General features: G+C 38.4%; 1 protein-coding gene across 7 annotated transcripts in view; it reads right to left on the bottom strand.

The window, feature by feature from the left end:
* The window catches only part of PPP2R2C (protein phosphatase 2 regulatory subunit Bgamma), a 203,731-nt gene that overhangs the window by 98,873 nt on the left and 79,525 nt on the right, over positions 1–25,333 (bottom strand). For 2 of the 7 annotated variants that reach the window (XM_064449103.1, XM_064449102.1), the window contains exon 2: positions 23,620–23,711. The exons of 3 other annotated variants lie outside the window; for them this stretch is intronic. In XM_064449103.1, the coding sequence (XP_064305173.1) occupies positions 23,620–23,686 (67 nt within the window). In that variant the 5' untranslated portion in view covers positions 23,687–23,711. Of the gene's footprint in view, positions 1–3,237; positions 3,389–4,842; positions 5,123–23,619; positions 23,712–25,333 lie in introns of those variants that run through there. 2 more of the 7 variants (XM_064449104.1, XM_064449105.1) reach the window with 2 other exon arrangements.

Below are 25,333 nucleotides of genomic sequence, written 5' to 3'. Positions count from 1 at the left end.
TGGCACCTGGCAGCCAGCCAAGGTCACCCCACCACAGAATTCTTTCGTTTGAAGAAAGCAGAAATCTCTCCTAGGCAACTGAAGCTATCAAGTCTTTGTTTTGAAGCAGATGTGCCCATCTGTTCTAGGTCAGCTAAAATAGGTTTTCAGTGCATTGCACAGTGAAGAATTACAGTCCTGTCTCTTTTCTACCATGTTTGGGGTTGCTTGTACTCTGGAAACTATTCAACTGCATAGTAAGGACCTTCACCGAGTTTGGCTTTATAGGCCAGAAGAAAAGTCAGCTCTGTTCTTCTTTGCGAATTATTTAAGAGGCATTTAAAACCTGCTACGAAGTAACATCAAGTCAAGAGGACCAGGTACAATGCCCACAGTACAGCTACCTAAACTGCTTTTAATCTGAGGGCTAATTTTTAAACCAAAGAAGTCTGACTTAAGTACATAACTCCACAGTATCAAATTAATTTACTTGACCTCTATAAGCATCATTCCTGAGCTTTTACTGGCATTAAGGAGTGCTATAAGCCACCCATACCTATGAAAATCCAAACACTTTTTTGCAGTTAAAATGAGGGGAAGAGCCTTACTTTGGGTTCCTGAACCTGAAAATAGTGGCCTGATTTTCTATTAATGAAACAATGAATTATGGTGTCATATTTTTGTTACTATTATTTTTTTGATCTGACAAGAAATGGCCACAAAAGTCTTAAGGTCTTTTGACCTTCAAACTCATGCAGTCTCACAGGGGGTTTATGGTCCCAGGAAGCTTTTCCATCAGAGACCACAGACCTTGAACTAACAAAACATACTTTGTTCTTGGAGATGATTTCATCGCACTGGTAAATTGACATGTTGTGCTCATGTGGCTGAAAATGGGCACATTTCTGTTTTGTCTCAGGTCTCTGATATATCATAATTCAGACATCAAATCAGCCTAATTGTAACCATACATTTATGCTTGATATGTATGTATCTCAATGTATGTCTGTATTTATAATACATGGGGTATATACAGACTTCGTTATACACCACTGAGAACTATGTACCCATCTCAGAAACGATGCATGTCCTTCATCTTCCAAAAGATATTTGTTTTATTTTAAAGTCACAGTTTATTTAAATCACATTCTATAAAACAGCGCAAAATTCCCTAGTTTGCCTCCATGAACAGCATATACTTGTCATTTTGGTATCTTAAGTAGAAGCAGCAAAAGCAGGACAAAGAGAATCCAAGAAACTTAGCAAAACTACATCCAAAGTTTTAGTTGCCCTTCATTTTAAAACACAGGAGTTTCCAACACTTCCCTTACTTATCAGATAGGAATGCTTGATGGGCTGATTGTAACAGAGAGGTGGCTCTTGCCCAGTCCTCAGTTTCAGAATGGGAATTTTTGTTGAGTTTGTTTTGATATACCTTTGCTTTGTTTATAAAGGATGAAGCAAGGAGGTTTTTTTCAGTTGAGCTGCTATCCAGCAATTCACATAGAGAGAAGATCACCTGTTTTCTGAAAAATGTGAAATGGTACTCTGTGGTTAATATTACTCGCGCAAGCACATTTCGTGCAAAAAAGTGCCATACGTAAATGTATGTTGGAGATACTGACGCAGTGTTGTAAAGATGGCCCTGTCACATACATGATCAGATTTTGTTTTCGTACCAGTAATTCTATTCAACTTGTGTCAATAACAATTTATTCTATTTCCCAAAACTAGTAAATTTGCTCTGAAGAGCTTATGGTCTTAAGTCAGAATCCAAAAAGAAAGAGAGGAGGACAAGCCAGAAAGCTGGTTACCCATTCTGCCTGCTTAAACATACACGCTCACTCTTGCCTATATAAATTAGAAAAATGTACACCAAGGACAGTAACTTATTATAACAACAAAGGTCAGACTGAAACAGGACCAGGATAAAAAATTGTCTTCAACCTCAGCTCTGAAAGAACTTATCCACGCTCAAAGTGGCATGAAAGAAATTACAAAGGTGCAGTACAAGAGCAGAGATTCAGTGACTGAAGGACACAATGGTAAGGCCAGAAAACTAGTGCTTGAGAGGGGTTACGAAATGAAAAGTAACCTAATCAGTAATGGTCATAACGATGGCTTCAGGTCTTTCAAAAACTTTGGGAGAAGGCAGCACAAATGCTCAGAAAGTCAAAGAGAATGCTGCTATTCTACTACCCTGCATTCACCTTGCAGAAAGGCATTACTTGAGCATAAATACTTACATTGTTCTTGTAGTATTATTTATTATTACAAAATAATTATTTCAGAGTCAGTATTATGAGGGATTTTTAAAGTAACTTGAACCACCAGGTTTTTTTGTCTTTAAAAACAATCTGCCTGATGACAATGCAGTCACAGGAAAACATCTAAACCATCAAACAGGTGTGCAGCATGTCTTTGTTATTACAACGTTCTAATGCAGAACCTCATTCTTTCCCATAATATTTAGACTTCTAAGTTCAAAAGTGAGTTGACCTAGGCAGTTCAAGGTGTTCTGCCAACTAAAGGTGTTTGATTACTTCATCTCAGAAAAAGCTGTATTAAACCAGGAATTTGAACTGATGAATCTACCCAAAAGCTCCATCAAAGGTCATCTGCGTTGTATGCAAAGAACAGCATCTCTGCAGAAGTATGTAATGTTACCTTCTCTGAGAAGCTGTTCACCCCATTATGAAGATGATAAACCACAGCAATGAAGTTAGCTAACTTGCCCAAGGACACCTGTAGCATTAGTAGCTACGTAAAAAAAAGAACTCATCATTTTAGGTCAATGAAAAGTCTCCATCTACACATGGGTCACTAGTATAGAAGACAGAGTCAGTACCATTTCATGCTGGCTTCTGAAGTCCATTTAGAAAATTCAAACAAAACAGTGTGTGCAATACAGTTACTCAGCAGGTGAGAGACAGAAAAAGGAGAAACAAAGAAAGAGAGAAAAGGCTTCATGCCTTCACTTTTATTGTAAGTTTTTACGGTTTGTATCATCTTTGGGACATCTCAGACTCTAAGTAACACCACTTAGAACGTGCAGTGTCTAGGTGTGCCACATCCTCTAGGACACAGTTGTTTTCAAAAATTTTTATTCACTGCTTGTAAAGTGACACAATACAATCAATGAACTGTAGACATCTTTATCACATTTGCTTTTTGTGGCTTCTGAAGTCCACTGTCATCGGGGCTTCCTGTAACCAGCCATCTGGGATGAAAGTAAAAATAAGTCATAGGCATCCTTACCTCCAAGTCCATCTCCAGAATCAACCTCATAGATGCTCTCCCCATCCATGCTGTCTTTAGGATGCAGCAGAAAACAAGATCTTCCTCAAGTGATTTGCTCAGGCTCCAGAAGAAAACTGAATCCACACACTCTGCAGCCAGAAGGTGATATCTTTCAAAGAAAAATATAAAAACAAAGCCATTGATCCACTTGGCTATACAACAGAGAGGTCATTTAATTTCTCCCTTACGCCCCCATCTTTTCAAAACTGTGTGTCAGTTAATTCCACATCCAATATCTCAGCTCCTTATATCAATACAGTCTTTTCAGTGGGTATCTGAGCTCCTTTTTACTTGTAATTTCAACTGCCATTCACAGTCCAAACCCTCCACCCCCTATAAAGAGGTTGCATCAGTCCAAATTCCAGGACTATTGGGGGCGGGAGAAGTAAGCCTCAGCACAGAGCCAAGCTTATTCACATGGCCTGACAGGACTAGGAATGGGCAATATACTACCCATCTACAGGATCAGCTCTCCTCTGGCATGCTGTGGGTACAGTGAAACCAAATTACATTCAGGTTGCCAGCAGCAACTCAGACTGAAAGCACACAGATCATGTGGGTTCATCACTTTCTTAAGGTTGCTCTTAGGGTCACTTTAAGTACAGAATCTCAGTTTAAAAATGGATTTGATTTGCAGATGAATGTAAAGAAGAAAAGTGTAAGGGTGGGTGTGGACAAACGAACAAACCCTCCTCTTGGCTTATTTAAGAGAAAGACAACAAGGGAGCAACTTTTCCCTAAACTGAGCCTGAATAGCTAGTTGTTTTTCTATCACTACCTCCACCTTTTCTTTTTGAATAAAAGAGAAATAACTCTCAATGTATTAAAAAAACAGTACTAATGAGTCAGGAAACATCCACGCATCGGTGCCTTTGAGAGGCAAAAGAAGACAAAAAACAATCAGAACAGCATGGAGTTATCAGAGTGGTTTTGCAGCAAGCGGAGAACTGTCATGTATCAGATGCTCATGATCCAGACAGCAAAGCAAGGATGAGCTCCACCACTTGTTCCACCGTGTAAGATTTAGTCTGATTATTTTTAAAACAAAGGAAAACAGGAACCAAAAGCCATGCAAAAAGAGCACAGAGGCTTCTCTCTGCCACAAAGGAACTCGGACAGGCCAAGAACATAAAACATGATGAGAGAATGATGATCAAGTACATGACTGATATCTATGATGATATATAAACCTAGTTCAGGTGCCATTAGTAACTTAGAGCTAGTCACGGAGCAACGCCTTGGCTGTCTCCTTGATGGTTTCAAATGAGCAAATAACAATTAAGTTTTATTTGCAAGTCTGTGGCCTTCTCATTTGCTTTTCCATGTCATCAGGATTGTATTCAAATTGTCCCATGCCAGTGCATTTTATTGAGAGGGTGCAAAAGGGAAAGAAGTTCTGTATTAACATGAACTGCCCTGTATGTTTCGTTCAACTCCCTTCTCCGACTTTCTATCAACAAGAAAGCAATACATATTATAAACAAATCTGTATTCAGATACCAAGTAAAAGAAAATAGATAGTTCAAGTACTATGTCATTTTGTTGATAAAAAGAAGGGCATACCTAGAAGCTTCACACCAGATGACCTCTACTTCTTCAGCTTCTTCATGCATCTCTCCCAGCATCTGCATGTTTTTGTCGATTTTCCGCTGGTTGAGCCAGTGTAGGTGTATGCCATGTAACAGAGCATGCATGGCACTGCAAAACACTGAGCAGACCTTCCATGGAGTGAAAATTGTAGTACAGCCATCTTACACTGCTGATGCCTCTTCTTAAACTCACATCAGTGATTCAAGGTGTTCTAAATCAGCATTCATGTTTTTCAGAAAGCATGCTACTGCAATTTGCAAAAGACTGAAGACTGAGAACGGACCCATAATAATTCTGATTTTTAGTAATGAAGTATCCATTGCAGAAACTTTGGTTCAGTTAAAAAAAAAGATCCATACTTTTTATTTTAAAAATATGAAAATACTTACCAAATAAATAACTGTGGTTATAGTATCAAGCTCTGGCTGCATATTCAAACCTGAAATGTTTATGTTCTAAATGCTGGTTTAGGGTACTCACAAGAATGTTAACAATTGTAGTTCTTGTTCATAAAAGCAAACGCCCATCAAGCGATGAATATTAGATTCCCATAATCATGTGGATGTCACATGCTTTAGTACTATTTCTACTGGACAAACAGGTCAGATGAGAAAATAACCATAATTTGAGAAAAATCAACCACAGCCTTTCAAATGAAAGAACTTTTCTTGCAAGTTTCCTTTTGGACAGGTGGTCTTATTCTGCTCAGATATTCTCGTTGCTAACCCTGGAGTTTATGATGATTGCTACAGTCCTCCTGCACGGCAATACAGAAACCACGTTTGTTTAAAGTAACTGATGACCAAAGGACATTGTGCAATGCCTAAAAACTAATAATTGCTTTTTTTATTCAGGCTTTATGCCCATATATGGAGGAAAAATAACCTGTGCCCAGCACAAATACCTACTTCTACATCTACCTAGACACAGGTGTTACACAACTTAATGTGTTCATCCATCTGTACATAAAAACATGTGTCCTTATGAAAAATCCAGAGAGAGTCTCATTTTGCCTTATAGTAAATGAAGTCTGTATGCCTTTATCAAAACCTGTAACTGTAGAAAGTAGTAAATTTCAAGACAGACAGTGCATAAGAGTTGGTTACTAAATTAGGTATCAGTATTGTGAAATACTAGCATTTAAGTATTTAAGTTCAAGATTACCGAGACAATCAAGTGGAACCAAAATTTTCATTGCCTAGTTAGAAAATTACTACTATTATTCTTATGGAAAACTGAGATTAAAAGAAGAGAAACAGAAGAAAACCTGTTTTTAAATAATTTCTTATTTTACATATATTCCTTCTGAAAAAAAAAGAAAGAATTGTTCTTTATTGCATGCTTGCTGTCTCTTCCCACTTGGCATCTGTACAAATGTTGCTTTTAATAGCATTTCACTCATAGCTGCACTTTTTTTTTTTTTGGGGGGGGGGGGGAAGGGTCTGCTGGTGGATACAAAACCCCCTACTGCTCTGTTCCCTGGCTATGAAAACTTTCTAATTAAAAATTGAAAGAAAAATGATGCAGCAGTGCTGAAATCTAGAGCTGCTCCAATGTAATCACAGCAATGGGCTAACCACAGAGGTGGAATGCTTAGTGCAGAACTGCTTTGTGCTTGGCTGTGTTGGCTGCGAGTTTACTCCTTCTACTAGGGAGAAAAAAACCTGAAACTTTTAAAGTTCACCTTATCACAAAGGAAAAATTCCACACCAGAGAAGCAGTGAAGAATGAGGTAAGATGAAAGCTGTTTTAAAACGATGAGTTTGATACTTTTTAAATTACAGAGCCTTCAAAACCCACAGTACCAGGACTCCTTTGGTCACACGGTTTTATTTTTCGGCAGCCTTTGCTGCTTGCACATCCAAATCCTTTCCCTTGCTAATACCATATAGTAGGCCCCATTTTCCACCATCACACCAGAAAGTAAAGCCACCTGGGGCCAAACCATCATTTGGTGCTGGCATCTGGTCCTTGATGAAAATGCTATCGTGGTCGGGGGGGGGGACGACGACAATGAACATGTTTGCTTAAGTTTTATAACCTGAAGTCTTCGTCAGTTATTGGGAGGTTATTTCTGGTGTTGAAGGAACAGCACGTGGAAGGAGGCTTGGGAAGAGTCTCAGCGAGACTGGTTGTTCACAACTTCTGTCTGAGTGTAGAAGGCAGAATCATCCATGTCAGAGCAAGGCAGCGGGTGGCAGGAAGATGAAGGTAAGAATGCATAACTAGATACTACTTGCATGATTTAATTTTTTTCTCCCTTAGAGCGGTTAAAGAGGCCTTGCTGCTGTTTCAACACACACCAGGGAGTTATATTCCCAAGGAGATGTGCGGACAGGAGAGCGATACATGAATTCCTGTTATTAGTTGCCTTCTTCCAACCACTGCGTGACCCCAAGCGCTGTACAATGGGGTGCAAAGAAGCTGCATATGCTATCCCTGTACTTGCCATGCAATCCTGCAAATGGGAAGAACCCCCAGCCACAGATACAGTGCTGATCTCTGATATTTTTGACCTGCTTGAGTCCAAGAAAGCCCAATCAAATGTAAATGACTGCGGTCCATTGGTCTTTCTGAAATGATCTGGTTAGCCCTCTGGCTGCAGATATTGGATTTTGGGGAATTAGTCCCCACTAAAGTAACAGAATACTACCACTGGAGCAAATGTCGTTATGGTAACAACATTTGAAAACGCACAAATCGCATCACAAAAATCAAAGTATGGTAAGAATATTTATATTTACACACTTTAAACCTCTAGGGAACTTTACAAGTTTAATTCTCCAATTAAAGTCAGAAAGATCACAGAGTTTGCTAGGTTTCGCATCAAGTGCTGACATAACAAACATGCCAGAATTAAAATTCAAAGGGAAGACTGAGACCACCGCAGTAGCACACTTCTCTGCTAACTCAAAGACCCCAGCACTCCCAAACACATGCAAGGGCACTTTTTCAAACAGCTTTCTTCACAACAGATTCCTACATAATCCCAAACTTCTATCCTGCAGCTAGACAGACCTTCCCCAGGTGTACACTGCTGACTCCTGTCCATAAATCTCAGAGGGTCTTTTCAGGTAATTTATACAAGAGATTGTTCGTCTCCTTTTACGTCCCTCCATTCTTTTCTCTCTTTAGAGCAGAGGCTCAAATGGCAAGACTGCCTTCCTCTCCCTGCTCAAAAGACTCTTCTGTTCTGTTTGTTGGAAATACCATTTTTTTAATGTTTTGTACTGGGTGTCATTGGAGAATGATTCCATATGGAGGACATAGTGGGGATGAGAACTAGGTGACTGCAGAGGCTGACTCTGCAGCTTTTACGAAAACATCTGATGTCAAGGAGGATCCAAAAGTAGAAGAATACCAGATTTCTAGCACTATTATGTTCTTATATCAACTTTATCACAGCACCAGAATAAAACTGATGAGTAATTCTTCCATGTAGTTCCCCTGTCTTGGGGCAAGGTTGGGGGAGAAAAGAAAAAAATCTGAAAATCTGTACTACCACATCAGTACAGAGGAGGCTGGTGCCAGATCTACTTCCGAAAAGGTTCTGTTCCTCAAAGTTTACCACCAGATGGATCTACAATGAATTATCAGTGATACAGCTGTCATATTCCTGTGCCTCTGCTGGCAGCCAAACTTACACAAGGAGTCCTGCTCAACTAGTTATTTTTGCTTTCTGCTTATTTCCCTCATTTGTCATAGGAATTTATTCAAAGTTAATGAATCGGTCCAAGATTCTTCATACATATTTAAGTGCTTTTCAAAAAAGAAAGCTAGGTTTTGGAAATGGGCAGAAATCTTGTATTCAGTCGGGCATAACGATGCTTGAGTTAGTCTTGCAGTAATACCCTAACAAGAAGCCTTTCTGACTACCAGACTTGATAATCATAATTCCTTCCTAACAAGGCTTTCAGTGAGACTGTTTTATTATTCAGAGAAAGGCTGAGTTGAATAGATTCACCTCATTTCACCACAAAGATGCATTTTTTTGAGATATCTCCATATGGAAATCTCAAGGAAGTCAAAAGGAAGTTTGTTATGGACATGGGCATTTTAAACACTGACAAAATCCTCAGTTTTCAATACTTGTAAATAAACTCCAACTCAAGGTTTTGCAAAATAAGACCAAGTGCTAATAAAATGGCTTGCTGGGAACCGCCACAAAAGGAGATCCAGGTATTCTCATACTACAAAATAAGGTTCAAGGAGCAAATAAGAATCAGTACCAACAGATTAATTTCACAACTTCATTTCTCCAAAACATTCATCTGAATTGGAAAGAGGAGTGATTTCTAAGTCTGAGGTGCTTCATTTCTGCACATATTTTTTTTCTCAACGAAGTTTTTATTTTCAAATAACTCCATACCTGTTTTACCTGCCAAACTTTTTTACTGTTCTCATCACACAGCACTTGTGTTTTTCTGTACATTCATAGTGACCACTGTGAAGAAAGTTATTTTACATACTAGTGTACAATAGGGTTGGCAATTCAGCCTTTATTTTAGTATAACAGAGTACCACAAAACATTTGAAGTGCTAGTCTCTTCCTTGTGGGCCAGTGCTATAAGGTACAGTGTGAACTGTGCACTGCAAACCAAGAATTCCCATCAAGCAAACAAAGTGCTGTTATCTTAGAAAAATAATTTTGCAGTTTGGTTCCTCTGCTAATGGCAGAAACAGTAACTACGACATGTGCAGGAACAGTAGAGGACAAGCTAATATTTGTAAAGCCACCTGATGATGTTGATTATGATCTGAAAACATACACTACAGATTACAGTTTCTGCTCTAGGCGTACTAATTCAAAAAGCAAGGGCAGGGGCATCTTTCTTTAAAGACATGTCTAAGAAGCCAATTTCTATAACTTAAAATATATTGTAGACTTATTAGGAATCTGTGTATTGCAGCAAAGGTTCACCAAAGAGTTATACATCTTTGACATTTACCCAAATTGATTGCTGCACACAGTGTACTTCTACTATCATTACCAACACAAAGCACACCTTAAAAACAAAACAAAAACCCCACAACCCAAAGAACACCCTAAAAACACCCCAAAACATACCTCCTTGATTTTAGTGGATTTTCAGTTTACAGTCTAAATATTCCTTCAGTTTAAAAAGATGTTGAGTTTCACATTAGAGAGCTAACAAAATAGCAGATTTTTCTATTTCTAGTAGGACTGTTTCCGAAGGGGAGAAACTATATTCCATTTTGAAACCACATTCTTATTGTATTAACAATTACTCTAGGCACATATAGCAAAACAAAGAACTAATCAACATATTGATCAAAACATGATTTGCCAAAAACTGTACAGAAAATCTGATTTAAAAAATTAGGGAGACATAAAGTAGTAACAAAAAAAGAACGAGTGAAATAAAAAAAACCCTTCAGTACCAGCATGGTTTTACTTAGAAGCTTGCAGCATAAAACCAATTTGCTTTCCTTAGGTTTTAGCCAAAGGCCTAAATTAAGCATGCAATACATGCTTCGAGTATTTTCTTATTTGCTTTAATGTTAAATTTCAAGACAATGTTGCAAAACTGAATTTACGCCCAGCTGTAGTTTTTATAACCAAGAGAAATTTAGTTTGTATGCTAGAGCAACTGTGGAAATCAATTCTTAATCTACGACCTTGCTTACCGCAGCTTGAAGCCTTGCAATAAATAAATGCCTTAAGCCACAAATAAGAAACATTTGGTGAATCAAAGAGACAAATAACACAAATCTATATGTGTATATATAGCATTAGAAAGGTAATATAAAATACAATATTGGCTCTTTTCTTGCTCTAACACAATAGTGTTTGAAAGGTAGGACACAGTAATTGGCTGCATCAATACCCAGGTGGTGAACAGTCACGAGTACCTATTTTCTTTTCACATGACAATGTTCATCCCTTTAGAGGCCTTCTTGTAGCCTGCCTTGTTTTTCCACTATGGACAATTCGGCAATGCTTATAAATACAGAACCTCTGAAAAATATCTATTGTCTTTGTCCTAGATATGCAAAGTCTTTCTCTAATGCACATTTAAGCTTCCTTGTGAAATTGCTCAGTGTTTCATTACTAACAACAGGAAAAAAGATGCCAGAGCTCATGTGTTAACCGGCACTTAGTCACAACTACCCTTCTTTCTAAGACAAATCTCCCAATACCTCACCCTATATGTTATCACTGATTTCTCACAGGAGTATAAGCTAAAAGAAAAAAGCACCTATAGTAATGTCTCATTATTAATATTTTACAATTTTAATTCACAGAACATTTCTGTAAGCAAACCTGTACCTCTTTAAAAGCTCACCTTCCATTCCCGATATATTTGAATAACTGTAGATTTTAAAATCGAGTAATACAAAATAGCACTAGTTCAGCTAATTTCCCTCTCTTAATTGTCTCCTTCCTGGTACACTTGAATTCAAATGTGACTGTGACTGACACTCCTTTTTAGATGAGCATGGCGTTATTAGTTTGCACAGCAGGTGACCAAAGTAAGTAATGGGAAGGTTTCCTTTATTTAACCCTAAATAAAGGATGTAAGCTAATATGAAATGAAATAATTTGGAGATTCATAATTATCCTTGAATTGGAATTTTACACAGAAACCAAACCAGAAAAAGACTTGCTTTATTTAAATATAATGAAAGTTTTGGTTTACGTAGATCATTAAGTCCTTTCTAAAGTTACATTTCCCCAAGATCGGCAACATGCTGTGATCAGTTCTCAGTCAGTGAAATTTTTGCCATTAATACAAATGGAAAAGATAGAGGACCAAACTGAAATGTCCTTTTCAGTTCTTAATACAAATCGCAGGTGCAGCATCCAAAGGAACGTATTTGTGCTCTTGTGGCTTTCAGCCATTAACATCAGGTGCCAACACTCCCTGTACAGGATGGAGAAAGATATTGTACTTCCTGGTATGGGACAGAATTTGGAACAATTCTCAGAAAAACCTGACCAAGCAGTCAATATAATGGCTAACTGTGTGTACACAATTTGAAAAGACAACATACACTCCTCTTATTGTAGCATCAGCTTCTTTTTTTATATTAGGTGATGCTTTCCACTGGAAGGATACTGATCATAAGAGCAGCTTAATCCATTTTCTTTTTTTTTTTTTTACAGTGTCCGCAGTAACTGCAAACCAGCTACTGAAAAGACACAGGGGGAAACATTTTGGGTTTACAGTCTGTGGAACAGGGAAAAGTACACTAAAAGAATGAGGTTGAAGAAGCCAGTGATAGATCATATTCCAGTCAATCTATTTTCAAGTACTTTTAACCTCTTCCTTACTGGAATCCTTTAAATAAGTAATAAGCCACTTATTTTGGAACCAGAATTGTCATCTCATTTAGGGAGGGAAGATTAATTAGCAATGAATTATAATGCTCACAAGCATCATGCTTCTTGGGAGCACCCAGTCTGGGACAGTGATACTGATAATACCAAAAATGCCATCAGAGGAAAAGCTAGACTTACACTGAAATTACTTAGCTCCCACTACTTAGTTCCACCTATGAGCATAGGCATACCCCGCTGATGTCCAAAAAGCAACTTAGGAGACTTCTGAGCTTCTCTTCTCCAAGTAAACATTGCCTGTCATCCTCAATGTATGGGTTTATTCCAGACTAAGGGCAACTTTTATGGAAATGATGCCAAGTACTTATTAGTCAGAACTGATGTCTGTAAATAGAGGAGAAACTATCACATTGCAGATGCACACAGTGTTTTCATAATGAAAAATAAGCTGTGCTTGAGTCTACCCCAGAACAGACTAATCTCACCAACAGCTAAAGCAGAGCAGAAGTCCGATTTCACGCATGCTTTTCCATAACTCAAGAGCAGGAATTTTAGCTCAGCAATGACCTACGTTTTACACCCAGCTGGAGGGAAGAACTCTCATTGCAAACTGAAGTCCCTCAGGTAATAGCAGTATTTTTACAGGTATAAAAGCATATGCAGTTCCCAAATTTCCAAAGATGATGTGAATGGCATTAACCAGACCTCTCCGCAGCTGTTTGTGGGAACGGGCAGGTATTAGCACGGCAGTTACAGAAGTGGGGAAACCTGCACAATGAGCCTTCCTGAGAGGCTGTGATCTGCGGAGCCTGGAGTAGCCCTCGCTAACTTTGAGACCTCTCCTCAGCACTAAGCATCCGTTAATATTGACTCCCTACCCAACTCCACCTACTATGTTATATCTGGCATTTTAAATTAGTTTTCAGGTTAGAGTCTTAAAAGCAGTTTGTTCTAACTTCAGGAGAGTTGCCTGGTGTATTAATTTGAGTTAGACAAAACTCCCCACCAACAAAAAAAACAAATTTACATTACAATGTGCAGTTGATTATAACCAATGACTCTTACAAAACCATTTAAGATTCAATATTTGTGAAATAAAGCAATGTATTCACTGATGGCTTTGTATCAGCATAAATGACTAATTACTCTAATCAGGAAGCTCAAAAGATAACGAACTTGATTTATTATAAGTACAGGAGCTTGCCCTCTTATAAAAATGACTTGCTCTGCAGTTCAGGACAGATATTGATTTATGGCACTATTTGTATCCTCTTATTTTTTATTTTAACATTTAATAATAGGTGAAAAATGAATTAAAAGTAAACGAGAGCAAGACATGTTCCCAATATAATTGTATTCAATTCCAGAGCAGTACTCATACATTATCTATATCCTAGTATTTCACTAACAGTAGAGATACAAAACTATTTTGAAAAACATGCAAAGAGTAAATGATTAATTTGGCCAAGATTACAGAAAAAGTGAATATTTTTGCCTTTCTCATACATTGCTGTTCATTATTTAGTGACACCTGAAATCTGCTGCAGAGACCAGCTGAACACACTTCAAATCCAGTTTAGCGAGGAATAATTGAGAGTCATTAAAAAAAAAAATCTCTGAAGATAGAGTGTGAATCAGCGATGGCACAGGACCGCAACAGAGACAGAGAGAGAGACTGAACCTGCTGGGAGCCTGGTAGCGGACAAGCAAGTATCTTAATATCTTTGCTGCAAAGCCACTTTGGAAAGCACTTTGCTCTCTCCTAGCCTGTGCCACCAGTTCATCATCTCACCTAAGAGCTGTTTATGGACAGATAGAGCACTTAAGACATGTCAGGTCCCCATGACAAGGCTTATAGATTTATTGCACTACGTTCAAGCTACACAATACAGTTACAAAGTTTTACAGTACATATATTTTAAATAAACACATACACCATCCAGGTCTAATCTACTTACACTAAAATTAAGTTGTTTAGGACTCTCTTATCCACCTGAAGTCCTTTCAGTTTGTCCAAACAAGACGACTGCCATGAATTCCCTCTTTCTGCATATTAATGTTGCAGATTTTTGAGGAACTATCAGGTGCGTTTCTATATATTTTACGGGCAAAGGGAGAAGCATCATGCCAGAGAATAGAAGAAACGTTTTTCATAGTTCACTGGTAACCAGCAAAGTTGTCTAGCTTATCTTAAGTTTTTGGGGTAATTGCTGGAGCCCCAGGGTGTCAAAGGAGACTGCCATACAACTGCGTGTGTACGAGTACCATTGCTCAGTCAGTTGTTCTAGTGCTAATGATTATTGTTGCATCAGTATGTGCAGAAAACCATGGTTAAGGGCAACGTGAGAATATTTTCAATGTGAAGAATGTTTTCATAGATAGGAAGATCTGCATGATCTAACTTCAATTCTGAGCTCAGCTAAAACAAACTGCATTCCTCAGGGCACTGCAACAGATTATCATCGAATAAAGATACTTGGCAGCCAGGTTCATATTACAGCTGCTTCTTGTGCTGACCAGCACAGTCATGGTGACCTCATCTTCCCAGTTTTAATATATCCTCACATTGTCTCTTGTCTCATACTTAACACTAACATTCCTCTGGGCAGAAACCACCTCCTCCTTGTGTGTTTACAGAACCAGCTGTGCCTAGTGGCTCTCACAGTATAAATAACAGTATAAATAACAAGAAAGATATAAATCTGATCATGATTTATGGTAAAGAGTTAAACAACATACTCAATTAAATCTCTGCATTATCAAAGTCAATGGCAATTTTTACTCCTGAAGCTAGGGTTTTTCTTATTGTATTGTCATGGTTGATACCTTCTTAGCACAAACCCTCTTTCACATAAAAAATTATTTTTAGTCACCCATCAATTCTGATACCTTGCAGTACTCTTACTCTGGAAGCAAGAGCAGTATTTTCACCGTCACTTTTGCCAAACATTCTCTTGCTACCAAGCATTTCTTCCAAGTCTAGTGGCACACAGAGAAAGTTCCAGAATTCAGATTATTGCAGTTTGGAAAGTATCCAGCAGAAGATTACTAAAAGACATCTGCTTTGGTCCATGAGGGGCACACATGGGATCGACCTCTGCTTTTTCTATAACCACTCACTGATGACCAGACACCAAATTCTTACTTCTGCATAGCTGCAGAAAACCAGCGTGCCACTATAGTACTTAGAATAAGAGATCAGAAAGTATATTGGTAAGTATGCCATAACACAGGCTTCTAAGACATTTAATCAGACTCAGATAGCTCGGATCGCTCTCTCATAGCCTATGAGAAATTTGGGAGACTTTTAAGTGTCTTTGAAATCTGATCTTGTTCTACCACTCATGGAAGTCTGAAACTGCATACATGATTTTTAAGGACTGCTGATTAAGATTGTTTATTTTGTTTGTCAGATTTTTAACTCGTATGACTGGTTTCATACTTAAAACCCTTTTGAATAAAGGTGCCCTCGTTCTGTGAGGTGAACCATCTGGAGTTCTGCTTTTCTTTTTAATCCACACACAGTATTAGAGGTCAGGCAGAAGCAAGTGTTCAGGGGAGGATTTGTAACAAACTAAAAAAGAATGAGAAATATAAATTCAAACAGAATCTGACATAGAGAGAGGAATTCTCATCCACAAAATGAAATTCCACTATTTTACACAAAAAGAAACCATTAATTATTAAACAGATATCCATTGGTTAAATCTGGGTTATACACAGAACTATCATGGCAGTGAGAGTAGTGCTACAGAGCAGAATTTACTGGATAATTGAAAATTATTCCAACCTGCAAAACTCTTTTAACTGAGTTTATGTTTCAGAAGTAATATTTGTTCTGAACAGAAATTTTATTTTAAAGCTTAAACTTTAAAAGGTACCTCTGTTGTTTCAGAGAAGCATTAAGACTGGAAGCTCACTCTCCCAGGCATTTATTTTGTAACAATCATTTAATTTCATATTTTTTTATGTTTGACAACTCTCATGGGGAGCTAAATACTATGCTCTGCAGCCTCTGTGATTACTGAGAGGAAAATATGAAGTAACTTTGAAAATGATAGATCAGGTTGACTGGCAGCCTGGTTCTGCTGAGCTCAGCAAGGAGGAAAGGCTGCCTGATATCTTTAACAGTGCAGTCACTCCTAGAGGCTACTCTGACTTGCACTTCCTGGCAAAAGTCCCTAAAGGACCATCTGCCAGCAAGAACAGTGGGGGAAAACAAAAAATCATTCATGTGCGCACTCAGGTACTGCCAAGTCCTTCCCAGTTCTCAAAGACTTCAAATAACAGGAGCTACCACAAGCAAGATTTAAGACTTCAGTACGCTAACTTTACCTGCTGAGGATTCTTCAAGATAGAAACACTTCACCAGAAGAAACAATGAGAGGCTCCATAAAAACAGGAGGAGGAGGAGAAAACTGAACAGATAAAAGAATTTATCTTTCATATTCAGATTATGATTACAGTCACAGAACCATGGTCAACGTTACCAAGCACTGCAAGTTAACTATACTGAAAAGATAGGTCTACAAAAGGCTTATTGGGGAGAAGTGTCAAATATACACAACAGATGTGTGCAGACCAAGCTCATATCTTCAAAGCTGCTGCCACAGACCTATTTATTTAACTTATTGTTACAGAAGCCCATAACAATCCTAAAGCATTCAAAATAGGAGACGCATGGCAGAGCAGCCTATGTTTCAATAACGGAACATGCTGTTTCCCTCAATCAGATCGGAAAGAGGCAGATTAAAGAGAAAACATTTAAAATAAAATGCAAGGCCCTATTCTAATTTGAGGAAAGAAAAAAAAAGGCGTATATTGCAAATACATATATCATTTACATACATAGACATATATTGCAAAGTTTGAGCTTCATTAGCTCAGCCTGTCCTGTTATGCGTACCCATTCCCACCGTCACAGTTTTGTTTTTCTGTAAAATGCACCCTTGAAGGCATCAGCTTGTATAGAAGGGCAACAGCTGTTCTTTTCTGGGTCAGAGCAGATGCAGTACATAGCACCAGAGCTGTCTGTATATGATGCTTTCTCAAGAATACTCATAAGGGTTTTTTTTCCTGCTGCTGCTGCTGCTTCTAGTGAAAGCATGGCTGTGCGTGCTCCTGGCATAATGATGATTTTGTACCTCTGTGGTACTGGCCAAGGAGTAAAGTGATCCTAAATGAGTACAGCCTACAATGTCTCATCCTCCTCCCCCTTCCCACTATTAATCTGTCTCCATCCCACTATTCATCACATATTTTTAAGTGACATTTAATATTTAGATTACACTCAGCCTTAGACACAGCCCATAGAAATCTTCACTTAGCTGAAATTAGTAATACCGACTTCAGCGAAATGTTTGGTTTTACACCACAGTGTTCTCCGACACAGCACTGAATCTTGTAAAAAAGTGAGCAACAACAGCGGTTTTCCCCCCTATCTCCTAATGTTCAGTTTAGATTTTAGGTTTACTTGGCTCACAGAAAGAAAGAAGACTTACTTTGCTGTCCAGATGAAGCACAGCATAACTGCTTACACACTCCGTGTAGACAATGCAAAACAAGATCTCCTGCTCCGCAACAAAAATTCCAACCTAAACTGTAAACCCTAGTCAGGTAAGAAATCGATCTGCTTGCTGGCACTTTTTATAAAACTTTCCAGTGTGGGAGAGGTTTTGGTCTTGTTTTGCAGTGGCTTGGTTTCTGTCGATAACAATCACTCCTTCAATCTCACTTCCATGCAGTTCTACAGCTAGCTGCCTGAGAGAGCAGTTCAGCTCTTTCTTCTGCACATTGATACCACAAAACTGATGCTGTAATCAGGTAAGATTTTTTCTGTATCTAACATTAAAAAACAGTAATGTTTTATTCATTCATGTGCTGTTGCTGTGAAGTCAATAGCCGGGGTCAACGCATGGAACGGATCTCTACAACACGGACTCATCTCTAAGCAGAGTTTCAGCACACAGACCCTATGTAACCAAGCTAACAGCACAAGTGAAATAGTATAAACATTAAGGAAGAAAAATACCATCATGAGGGAAATACTAGAAAATAATGATCCCTATCAGTGTTCAACCAGCAGCACCATGGACTGAAAAATTTTATTACTTGCAAGCAAGGTACAACTCAATTTGTGTTGAAACTTTTTTTGCCTTGTGTTCCTCAGAAGTGTTCAGCTCAAAGCCAGCATGAGATCTGCTCTGAGCTTGGGTCAGATTCCTCTACGAGCTACAACAAAACACACACTTGCGCCACCCGCAGCAACTGAGATAATTCGGAACAATAAAACACCTATACATTTACTATGAGGTTCAAGGGTAGAGGTACCAAGTTGACGGTGTGCTTGGCACAGTCATTGCACTGTCAGCTGTATAACCAGGACAGGCAAAGTGCACAGGCCATAACATCACCTTTCTTCCACACAAGCGTTTAGCTGAGAGGCCATTTTATGGGGAGGACAGCGGGGAAGAAAGGGTGAGGGGGAGAAAGCAGCAGCATCGGCATTAATCTAGCAGCAGCCTCCCTACAGGGCCCCCCAGAGGCCTTTCAGTGTCCACTGCTCCATCGGGGACAGCACAAACCACCAGCCACTGGGCAAGACTGGGGCAGGAGACAACCTTGAATCAATTTCTTCCAAACAGACCTTCAAGCTGTTCCCAGCCATTCAGAACTGGGCAGCCAAGCCTCAATTTAAAACAAACAAACAAAAAAAACCAACCCACCCTCCCCAGCCCCCAAATCCCAAAAAAGCACAACCAAAAAACCTCTTTACAATTAAACTTTCCTTTCTGCTTACATGGATTTTTTAAATGCTTTTTTTTAGTGCTGGAGGTTGAAGAATCCTACAAAATTAACTGAGCTAGCACTGAGACTCCTTCCTCACAAAATTAAAGTGTTGGTGTAAACACTACTAATAAAAATATCTTGGAGTTTTCCAAAAAACTGTTATCCAGAATCAGTATTTTGATTCTGAATTATCCCTACTGCTCCCATCCTAGAAAACAAACAGGACTCTGTTCTCCTGATTTGTGACCTGGTCACAAACTGCCAGAATACACTGTTCCATTCTTTCCTACTGTATTAGCAAAATATTGTTTTTTCTTTTGACAAACCACAGAGCAATATATAAGTCACTATGTCATTCAGCACTCCACACACATATCCACAGATAGGATCTAATAGACAATGTTAAAGCAAAATATTTTTTTGCCTGGAAGTTCAGATCCATTTCCTTGGAATTTAATCACTGGATTTTTTTATTACAGATAAATTTTAATCAATCCTGTAATTTTTATTAAAGTGCTTCTTAAGATGCATCTTCCCTTTAAAAAAATAAAAGTTTTCTTTTTCCTAAACCACATTCTTAAGTATTTTTTAAAAATTCCTGATTTGCCTCATCTCCCTAGAAAATCTTAACTTATTTGATTAAGCAAAAGAAAGTCTACAAAAATCCACATTCTCCTGATGCAACAGCCATTAAAGTGCAGGAGAAATTCTCTATCAACCCCAAATGTAGAGTACATGAGCCTAAAAAAGAAACTGCAAGCAGTATTTAAGAGAAAACAAACCTTCCCTTTGCTCCAGAAAATCACACTATTCTAGGGTCTCAGTATTTATTCTATTAATTCTTGTTTTGCTGCACCTGCACTCTAAAGCAGAAAAAACTAGTGAAAATTTAGATTCCATCAACCTCAATACTCTTGAGCTGTTAGGAGCTCAAATCTAGTCTTCCTAGGAACAGAAGATGACAAAACCAAAAACACTTTACCTGGGGTTTCATGGCTTATCTGATAGTTTGACTTTTATGCAAACTCAACTCATACCTGTGAGCTAGGTTTTTATGGAATGCAGAGGATGACATGTAACCTATACTGTACTTGTGATGCTGATAATCAGACGGCATTCTCATAAGGCCCTGAAAGAAGATTTACATTCTGTGCCACCTTTTCATTTTTGCCTGCGTACCTCATCCTGTGTTTGCAGTATTTTGTCTGTTAAACTGTTTTCAATGTCTGAGTTTAAATACTCTGCTACAAGATTAAAGGTGACAGTCTCAAAAGCAATTTCATTGGGCCTCAATCTCCTAGGCACTCAAAATAAAATAATTAAATGAGTGAAATTGTTATTGTGGGATTTGGTGGACTATTTACTTGTTTGTTCCCTGCACAGAGACTGCTATATATACCTATTTCCTTATTAGCTGCATTAGAGGAGTATCCAAAGTCTCGGGCAGGGTTGGGTTTCTGTGTGCAAACAGAAAAATGCATTTCCTGCCCTGTAAGAGGTCACCACATCAGCATTGATCCTGCAACGAGTTCCATGTGTGCCAACACCTGAACCTTTACAGATGCATATTGATGCTGCAGACTACTAGGAACTAACTAAATAAACATTTTTCATATACACTGTTATACAGCTGTTGATTGATAATGATATCCTGGTCACTGATGAACTTGTCTGGACTAAAACTGACAACCTAGAGATGAATGGGGGGTAAAAACTTAGTCCTTCAGGAAAGCTGGAGAGACAGGTGACAAATTCCTTCCTACAATCACAGTATTACTAAACGGTAACATGTTAGGAGCCTGCGATAACTACCTGGTAAATCTATTAAATCGGTTGCACAGTCTGATATCTGAGCAATGAGGTTTCACTTCCGGTAGCATTGGTACTTCAGTCTCCCTTTTAGTTACAGATGCCAGTGACATAGTTTTGATTAGAAGGAACTTCCTTCTGCAGCCTCTCGGTCATTTATTTTTAGAAGTCCGGTGATGACCCATGAAACATTTCTAAGTGCATCAAACAAATGCTTCCTTTTGAACAATCTAACATTACACAGTTCCTTCCAGATCATCACACTCGGCCCGACATACTCCACCCTTGCTCCAAACCTGCTAGGGAAACGCTTTTCAAGAGATATCTCCAGCAAATTGGGAATAAACAAAGTCCCTTCTGGATCACCTACATATCAATACAGACCTACATTACCTTCACAGATAGAAAGACAAAAAAAGGAACAAATAACATTTTAGCATGGGGGTTTCCCAACTGTGACCATGCACGGTCCACGTATACATTATTTAACGTGAACCTAAAGAGTTGCTTATCCCTTGTTTGCAACCTCTGCCTCTGACACTTGACCCAAAATTCTGCATTTGTCCCTTTAACTCTGCTGTTATCTAGTGGTTGGTGAGAAAAATGAGTTTGTGAACTGAGCCTGAAGCCTCCAACCAGCCCACTGTAATTCAGGAAAGGTATTTTTAAACCAGTCCTTAGAGAGGGTGTATCTTTCCTCTGCCTCCAGTCCTTGGACATAACCAGCAAGGCTATACAATCACTAGGATATTACTGGAGGTAAAGAAAGGGTGATAAAACTGAAGCTCTTAAGATAGGGATCTATAACTATGAACCTGATGCATAAGCCTTTTCTCATGTGACCAGTCATAGTGGAATCAACAGAATGACTTACACAAGTTAGGACTCCACGATCAAGGTTATGAGGATTATACTGCTCTGGGATGCTCTGGGTAATACCTTCTTTCACAAGTATGCTCCTTTAGATCACCATTATTCAATGTAAATATGTAGAAAACTCAGACTCTATTAATTAGAATTCACGGAAAGCATACACAGAGACAGAAAGATGAATGTGGTATGAATAAAACACACTGAGGAAATTGGTCTCTTTGACCATTCTTTTGTGTTTGTACTGACAGTGATTTAACTGTATTTTTGTATTTGAATTTAAAATAAAGTCTATTATTAAAAAGGTTTATTGTGATAAGGTGTATAATTATCTTCAAAGGTTCATGTGGCATAGAGGTAGGTTTGAGCTGAAGTTCTGGACTCAGTTCACACAGGTGTGTGGGAAGCCAAAACTCTGGGCCTCTCTACAGCGTTGTCAGTGACACTAAGAGGTTCGCAATCTGCACTGTGCTCAAAAGAGCTGAAAAAATCAAATCCACGTGATTTAATGGCACCACACGAACATTAAGTAAGGTAACTTATTAGCAAATATGCCTAATATTATACTGCCTAATGCCACATATTGTCATGACAAGGATCTTCAACTGTCCTTCACTTAAAATGAATTTGTGGGTCAGTCCCAAATTACTTCCCAACAGGACTCTATCACTCATTTTAATTATAAGCCAAATCCTGTAACCCTTGCTAACCTGACAAGAAGTCAGGAACTGCTTTAGCTGTATACGGAATTAATACTATTCTGATTCATATTCTTTAAAGTAAAAAAGACAAGAAAACCCTTCAGGAAGTCTATTCTGGCCAGGAAAATTAACTCCTCTTTTTCTAGATCTTGTGGAAACAGCCAGAAATAATGCTGAATTTATAAAATGGCTACATTGTACTACATTCTATTGTTATCACACCTGCTTACAATCAGCTTTAGAAGCAGACTTAAACAGACTTATGGGCCTTAAATACAAACGACAATCAAGTCATTGCAAATCCTTCACACAGCATCTGAAGCTACAGAAGTAATTTACCATGACCTAAAAAGCCTTGCTAAGCCTTTGTTTCCATTTTCTCCATTGTATTTCTATATTTGGAAGATGTAAATTTGGCTAAAAACAGAATACTCCTCACTGTATTTGAAGTATGTAGTACTTAACTCTAGGAATGTGTATGAGAATTCATTTGAGAAACTGTGAGCATCTATTATTTTTTTCTGAAAGCTCACATTAGTCATATTAATTCCTCTCACACATTTTATCACATCTCTTCTGGTTTAGATGACAGCTATCTATTGTAACCGCAATACATACCCAGTACTTTCATATATAGTGTAGGATGTTGCATGTCTAACTTTAGATAGGCAGATTTCATTAATTGTAAAATAATTTTAGAAAGAACATTAGTTTACCAGCTTAATTGGTGTTAATATCTAAATTACATAGTAATTACGAAAAGTGAAAATGTTAAGATACAGCTTTACAACAGAAAACTAATAGTTCATTTAGATACTGGAAACCAACATTCATTTCCTTATCAATTTTTGGTGCGTTTCAAAGCATGCCTCCTGGTCTAGTGCTCTAAAGCTCCTCTTGCACACATGGCTGCCACCAGAAACTGCTTTTCTGTATCACATTTACAACCAGACTGCATTCAGTTATTTGCATGCTACTTTGTGGACATGTACATAAAGCATTGACAAAGTCTCTGGAAACAAAACAGTGCAAAAAGAAAAAAAATGCAAAGGTGCCATTCAACCACAAAGAAATACCAAAATGTGACAGCAGTCAAGCAGAATAATGCAACCTCAATGAATCCAGCCCACGCCGCTTTACAGGACATAAAGCAATTATCTGTTAAGGACTGGTGGTTCATTCAAGACAAGGGGGCAGTCTCCGTCCAACAGCCTGTCCCACAAAATCCACTGCCTGGCAGCAATAACTGCATGGACAGAGACTCTTCCACCCACTCACCTCCAGAAGTGACCTCTTCCGAACTGGGTTGAGGAACATTGGCAGGACAATGTGGGGAAGCTTGCATTGCTGCTGCCCTTGCTATACCTGTCCTGTGGAGAAATAGAGGACTTAATTTCCAGGGCTGTCAGTCAGCACCTTCCACATTACAAGTGAAGGAAAAAGATATTAATTTGACAATGCCTGCTTCAAGCAAGTACATTTTGGGGTGTGGTGAAGAACCCCCACTTTCTACTGAAGTATTTGGATTACTTTCACATCTTCTGTGGAGCTCCATTTGTCTGCCCGGCCAGCAAGCTGGATTCTTTGGTTCATGAGTTGATGATGCTTTTGCCAGTTACCTATACAGCAAGCTGGGATATGGCCACTGAGAATCAACTTAACTAGACAGCCTAAATAAAATAATGTTTACATTAATCTCTCAACTCTGACACGAACAAGTACTTGCCAATGGGTAACTCTCTCCCTTCTACATCCCTTTCAAAATGGCAAGTTTCGTAGTCTGCTCTTCACACATTTCCTTTACAGAAACCATTACCATATAAACTACCTAACAGAGAAGCAGTTATTTTGCTTCTTCTATCCCACCCATTCCAAAGAGACATTTTATTTTACTTCCACATTAATCCAAATAGGGCTACCACAAGAACCGACCCTAAAAAAGACAACTTCTAACAGAAAAAAAGGAAACCTTCCCCTAGCCTCGTGGTTTCCAGCTAGGATGACAGTTTTCAGCCACCAGTTTCTAGTGTGACACACAGAAATGATTTGTATATACCAAAGTGCAGTCCATTGGAGAGAAAGAGACAAAGCAACCCCTACATGAAATACATGAATAAACCATTCTTTTGAGTGTGGTGATGAATGAACTGTCTTAAAATTTCAAAAACAATTCTCTAAAGCCTTACTAAAACAAGTGTCTTTGCTTCCAAAAGTGATCGATCTCTATCTTTCAAGAGTACCATGATGGTTCTTGTTGGAGGAAATGCCAGTTTAGAGACAGAGGATTGGAAGCTAATTTTGTTCTGGTTGGAGCATGCACTGAATACTGACGTTTACAGGCAGGAACGATTTCCAATAATTAATTGGAAACATATAAGCCTTCATTGCATTTGCTTAACTTTGGTCAACAGCAATGTCTCTCAATTCACTTGGAAGATTAGCAAGACAAAGCCTATACATGTGAGGTTTATATATAATCCAGGACTGCTGAAAAGCATGGAAAGCAAGCCAAGAAAATGATGATTATAAAAATATGGCAGAGGAACTCTATTAGGAGGGAAAAAAACCTAACCAAAACAAAACAAGCCCAACTTTTATTGTATCAATTACTTAAGCTCAACCTTACACCTAGGTGTACACTAAAGAGTAATTGCAGGGGTAAACAGAATTGTTCACTTCTTATTTGGGCAAAACAGACTTATGCATCACTTATTTCCTGAACAAAGATGCCAGACAGGGCATTTTCTTTATTTTCATGGTTTTATTTGTCACTGTATACTGCTCTTCACAAAGTTCCCAGTTTCCAACATATAACAACTTCAAAGCAACAAAACAGTTTGCCTCTCTGAATAACTACTACCTTGGACTATGATTATGGATGTCCACGGGCTAGGATTATAAACAGACTTTGGCCAAGATACTTGGATGAGGTATCCCCAAGAGAAACAATGGGTCACATGTACAAGAACCATATTTAATAAACCCAGTATTT

Source organism: Phalacrocorax carbo, chromosome 4, assembly GCF_963921805.1.
Source record: "Phalacrocorax carbo chromosome 4, bPhaCar2.1, whole genome shotgun sequence".
Taxonomy (NCBI): Eukaryota; Metazoa; Chordata; class Aves; order Suliformes; family Phalacrocoracidae; genus Phalacrocorax; species Phalacrocorax carbo.
This window is presented reverse-complemented; position numbering and strand designations above follow the sequence as displayed.